General features: G+C 43.6%; 1 protein-coding gene across 1 annotated transcript in view; it reads right to left on the reverse strand.

The window, feature by feature from the left end:
- LOC119318405 (chaperone protein DnaJ-like) overlaps window positions 1-2,734 on the reverse strand; it is an 8,648-nt gene extending 5,914 nt beyond the window's left edge. The window contains exons 1-2 of the mRNA XM_037592963.1: window positions 2,377-2,734; window positions 957-1,025 (exon numbers count right to left, since the gene is read on the reverse strand). Coding sequence (XP_037448860.1) covers window positions 957-1,025; window positions 2,377-2,661 — 354 coding nt within the window. The 5' untranslated portion in view covers window positions 2,662-2,734. The remainder of the gene's footprint in view (window positions 1-956; window positions 1,026-2,376) is intronic.
- Between the last annotated feature and the right edge of the window lie 2,854 nt (window positions 2,735-5,588).

A 5,588-nucleotide genomic window follows, 5' to 3' on the forward strand; every position in this document is an offset into this window, starting at 1 on the left:
TAAACCAATACTGCTAGTCTAGGTGAGCCAAAGAACTATACCCACATAAACCTTGGTTCAGAGTATGCTAACTTGTTAAAAAAAATTAGCTTCCAAGTCATATAGCCTAATCTGGATAAATTAACCTTGCCTAAGCGCCCAACTCACTATGGTAGTTCAGGCCTTCAGGGAAATAATTCATGTTCCTAACCAAGGTTCTCAAGATCACGTTGTAGGATCTTTGAATCCTATCTTCTTATGGCAGTCAATATCCTATAATCTTACCAGGGCGGCAAGTACCTCCAAAGTAGACATTGACAAAGTTCCGTAAAGTCTTTGCACACAGGACCTCATAGTTGGATGAAATACTTTCATTTTAACATGAATCAATAAGGGTAAACTCAAGAAGCTACTCCACTAATTTACCTGACCAATCTTTATCTTTTATTTGAGACCGCGTATGGATAGAGTGGCGACAGACGACTGAGTAAACAATAAAAACTCAACATGTTTCTAAGGTAGATAAAATGACTTTGCTGACAATGGCAAACTATTATCGAAAACATAAGTTCAAAATATTTTGAATATGTGTGCTTTTATATTCTCTATCCTAAAAGTGGAAGTGCAAGTTTAGATGAGGGGGTTGATTTGCAACCACCCACTACTCCATTACTTAGAATAGTGCTTTAGGTTTTGTGCAAATTGCTCTGTGAGTGCCTCTGTTCCTAAATACATTTGATTTCTGGGTTGCAGAGAAAAGCTAAAAGCCATCACTTGCCACTTGGTAAGGTGATAATTCATAATTGAACTCTTAACAAAGAAAGCTAGTTATGAATTCATTGAGGGCCTGTTAGGAGGGATGTTTTATGTACATTTTCACAATGGGCCATACATAACATATCCTCAGAATAGTCAGGAGTCAGAACAGCATACAAACACATGGAGCCAAAATATTTATGGGACCATGTAGTGCATACCTCATAGGCTGAGCTTATCTCTTTGAACTTGTCGGTTGCTCCAGGTTCTTTATTAACATCAGGATGATACTACAAGGTAAAGACAAAGTAAGAAGAGAAACAAATTGTCAAAACTCAGTAGTTTTTAATGGAAGTTGAATCTAATGTATACATCATGCGTGAGAAACCTAGAAATAGAGCAAAACCATGTCAGTTGGTGAACGTGATAAATGTCACACCAAATTTTAAATCATGAAAGTCAACCGTGTCTATGTTCTAAAAAAAAGGTATGAATGAAGATTTTTCAAACCTATCAAGGAGGGTGCTTTAGGGCTGTTATAATCCCAATACAAGATCATGTCCTAGTCCAAAATCAGACTTTTGTAGACTTCCAATGGTATTCCAGATTCCAGCACCCTTGCTCAGCCAGATTCATGTGAAGCAGAAGGACCTTTGGGGGTCTACCTTTATTCTCAACTCACGAGCAATGTCATCTGATCCCCCTCCTATGGCCAAAGCCAACTCCAACGGCCCCAAAAATAGCTATTGTAAATGGCATGTGGTTGAAGACAAAAATGTTGGATTGGATGTTAGGCCTTGCCCTAAAAGCATCAATACGTGATTCAGGCTCCTAGCGTGGCAGCAACTAGCAATGGTGCCGGTGATTTCTACATGGCACGCTGATGCCATTGGGTAGGAGAGTCAGACTTTCCAGTGTTAAACGTTGCAGTGTCTGTCAACATTGCTGGAGCAGTGAGAAAAATTATAATGATAGAAAGTTAATGAAACACCATGATGTGGTCATGTGGATGTAACTGTGAAGATATCACACAAAATTCCTCTAAATGGCGTCAGGACTCAACCTCTAAAAAACAATTACCTCTCATCTAAAAAATTACAAAGCAGCTGTCAGACCTAGTGGTGTTATTATCTGTACTAATAAGGGATTTTCATGTATAAAAGCGAACCTGTGCAATATCGAAGATGCACAAAAATAGAAAGTAGGGAGTGGTTATTGCGAAACATTCAACACTCCAAAACGCAAAGACCTAGAGCAAAATCAAATTGAGCCAGCAAAGAGATTGGACTAAGTTACATTGTGAGTTGCGGCTACAAAGTTCTAGAGGCTACTGATATGATAGTATAACAAAAATGAGACTCGGATATTCACGGACACTAATATGGGTCACAATTTACAGGAGGGGGTGAGAAGTTGGTCCATTGTAGCAAGTACCAGGATAACACTGCTAGGGTTATATACAGTTCGCTAGGGTGCGTCTATCCACACTTTATTCAAACAAAACAATGCATCATGTGTGATTCAAGGAACTACTTTTAAATAGACAGTGTGACAGGCTGATGGCACTACTTTTAAATAGATAGAACCCCATAAAACGAGTAGGGATGTGGCTTAAGTGGGAGGGGGACAAGCGTCGAACACCTGGCGCGCGAGCTTCCGGTAGGCGGCCTTGATGTCCTTGATGGTCGCGGAGCGCTGCACGCCGAGCGTCGCGTAGTAGTCGGCGGCCGCGAACACCACCAGGCCCCCGCCGCGCCGCCTCCGCCCGCGGTTCTTCCGCGGCGCCGCGCACGCGAGGGGGAGCCCGACGCCGAGGCCGCCGCTCCTGCCGGCGGGGGAGGGGGCGAGGTGGGCCCCGCGGGGGCGGAACGAGGCGGGCGCCGGGGTGGAGGGGGCGAAGGGGAGCGTGGAGAGCGCGAGCGCCATTAAGCCGCGCGCTCCGGCGGGTTTCTCTGGGAGCCGCTGCTGGTCCGCGGCGGGGCGGGGGGCGTGTCGTGTGCTGGGCGTTGGTCCGCGTCTCGTGTCGTGTGAGCTGCAGTTGGGATGGGAGGGGAAGGGGACGACGGACGAGTAGGGTGGGCCCACACTGTCAGTGTCCGCTGGAATACATTGATCATTGGTACTTTTTGTTTTTTATTATCAATTTTGCCATGGTTGTGTCACACTACTCAATTTTATTATTACAAACTTCAACTACATGAACTGTAATCATTTTATTAAGCGTGTGCTCAAAAATACCACTCGTCAATATTGTCGTCCGGTTACCACTTGAAATAAGTGGGGAGCTATCTCAAAAACAATCAACAAACTCAAAAATATATGGGTCCTAATTGTCGTCCGATTGAAGGCTACTGACCAGGATGAAGTGACCAAAATACCCTAGGACCCCACTTGCTAGGGCTTTCCTATAATCTATGGGTCCTAATTGTCAACACATGAATAATTAAATTAGAAGAAAAAATAACGACACGTGAGGATTCGAGCACTGCACGTGAAGCTATTTTACCTTCTAATTTCATTCTTTCTGAATTATGACCCATAGGTTATAGCAAGTTGTAGAGGAAATATTGATAAGTGAGGTCCAGAGTATTTTGGTCATTTTACCCTTGTCAATGGCCTTTGACCGGACGACAACGGTGCCGAGTGGCATTTATTTAGCATAGACCGAACAAAATGATGGCATTTTTGAATAATTGAACCTTCTAGTTGCAAAATTGAGTAGTGTGACACGACAGATAGCAAAACTCATATAAAAATCCACTTCTTAACGGAGGCATGTGTACTTGGGACACTTTGATTCATTTGAATTTTGATAGGATTTTTTCTCAACAAGGAAATTATTAGAAAAATATTCCTATGTCAATCATTTGATTTATAGGATTGAATCATGTAGGGATTTTTCCTAAAGATTTCTTTGTACTATATATTTCATAGAAATTTTAACATCCACTCTAACATCTTGAAAATAATTATTTGCTTTCCCGTGATGCTATCAAACGAATTGAAAATCCTGACAATAATCCTATGTTTTTCCTATATATGAGTTGTGGGATTCATGTGAATAAAATGAGCCCTTAGGGCTTATTTGATTGAGAGGATTATTCACATTAAGAAAAGGCTTATAGGTGAACTCACATTAGTGGCGGCGCAACCTAGCGTTTGCCAATCTGACAAAAATTAGCAGTGACAGGCGCAAAAACTCGCTCGCCACTGCTATAGGCTTATCAGTGGCGGGTACCACTGGTAACAGCTATCCAGATTTGTCGTGAGACAAATGTACCAGTGGCGGGCAACAATACGTGTCGCTCACTAGATTATTTGATCCCGTGGCAAATCTGTCCAAGAAAAATCAGTGACGGACATTAATACGCGCCCACGCACTGCTAACGCAAGTAGCAATGGCGGGCGCAGTTTTGCGCCCGCTACTAGTATATTTTTCTGCTTGTCACTGGTAACTTTTTCCAACCACTGGCGGATGCATATTTTGTGCCCGCCACTGGTATTTTTTTCTACCATTTTTTAATGCAATGCTTTTAGTGTTTTTTGTTTAGTCTTATGGAGCCAATTATTTCTGTATATTAAATTTACATCATTTAAAGTTTCACGTAAGAGTTTGGCCCTTTTTAGTGTAAATTAGCTATTTCTAGGATATCAAATAGATTTCTAGGTATTTGATGGTGGTAAATCCACTTAAAGGCTTAAATATAGCAGACATACCCGAAGCAATGCCAAAATTTGGCATGTCGCATGTAATAGTGTATGTTGAGTGTGGAAAGAGTTTGAACACTAAGAGCATCTCCAGCCGTTTTGGTGGTGCTCATCGGGTGTCGAGTCGTGACTTTTAGGGTGAAAGCCTAAGGCCTGACCTTTATTGCTTGTGTGCTGCAATTGCCTTGCTGAAGGAATTGTTTTGAGAGCTCGTACTTTCTCCAGGGTGAAAACCTAAGATTTTGAATCGGGCAACGACGGCGCTTGTGCACCGTTCTCTTCGTGAAGGCGTTGCTTTTGAAGACCTCTTATGATTTCTGGGTGTTGTTTTTGGTGGCGGTTGGTGTGCTACTGCTGAGAGGAGTTGATAGCTATGGTAGGATCTTTGTGTTTTCCTTTCTTTTTTGTCTCTCCTTTGGCTGTGTGCATCCTGGAGGTCTTGTGACTTCTTGTAGGTGCAGAGGCTGGGTGTAATTGATATCTTCTTGATATTAATATATTCCCTTTTTTGAAAAATCTCCAGCCGTTGAGCCCCCAAGGAGGCATTTTTTCGCCGCTTGGGGGGCTGCCGGCGGAAATTTTGGCCTTGGTGTGAAAATGTTTCCAGCCGTGTCCACCCCCAAGCCGTGCCCAGGCCGCGCCCGCCCCAGGCCACGGCCGGCCCGGCCTCGCCGCCGAGCTCGCTCCTTTGCACGAGGGTTCGCTGGCCACCTCCGTCCCTGTGCGTACAAGTACTCGTGCCCAGCTAGCTAGCTAGCAGAGCAGAGCCAATCGATTCGGCTGTGTGCGCTTGCTAGCTAGCTAGCTTGGTTCGTTTGAGCACAGGCGGCCAGCCACACCGGCAGTGTTGATACGTCTCCAACATATCTATAATTTATGAAGTATTCATTCTATTGTACTATCCTTCTAGGATGTTTTATATGCATTTATATGATATTTTATATGATTTTTGGGACTAATCTATTAACCTAGAGCCCAGTGCCAGTTTCTGTTTTCTCCTTGTTTTTGAGTTTCGCAGAAAAGGAATACCAAACGGAGTCCAATTGATGAGCCAATTTTTGATGATTTTTTATGGACCAAAAGACCACAGAGTATCGGAGTTGGGCCGGAAGAGTCCCGAGCTGCCCACGAGGGTGGGGGGCGCG

This window comes from Triticum dicoccoides, chromosome 6A, assembly GCF_002162155.2.
Source record: "Triticum dicoccoides isolate Atlit2015 ecotype Zavitan chromosome 6A, WEW_v2.0, whole genome shotgun sequence".
NCBI classification, from domain to species: domain Eukaryota; kingdom Viridiplantae; phylum Streptophyta; class Magnoliopsida; order Poales; family Poaceae; genus Triticum; species Triticum dicoccoides.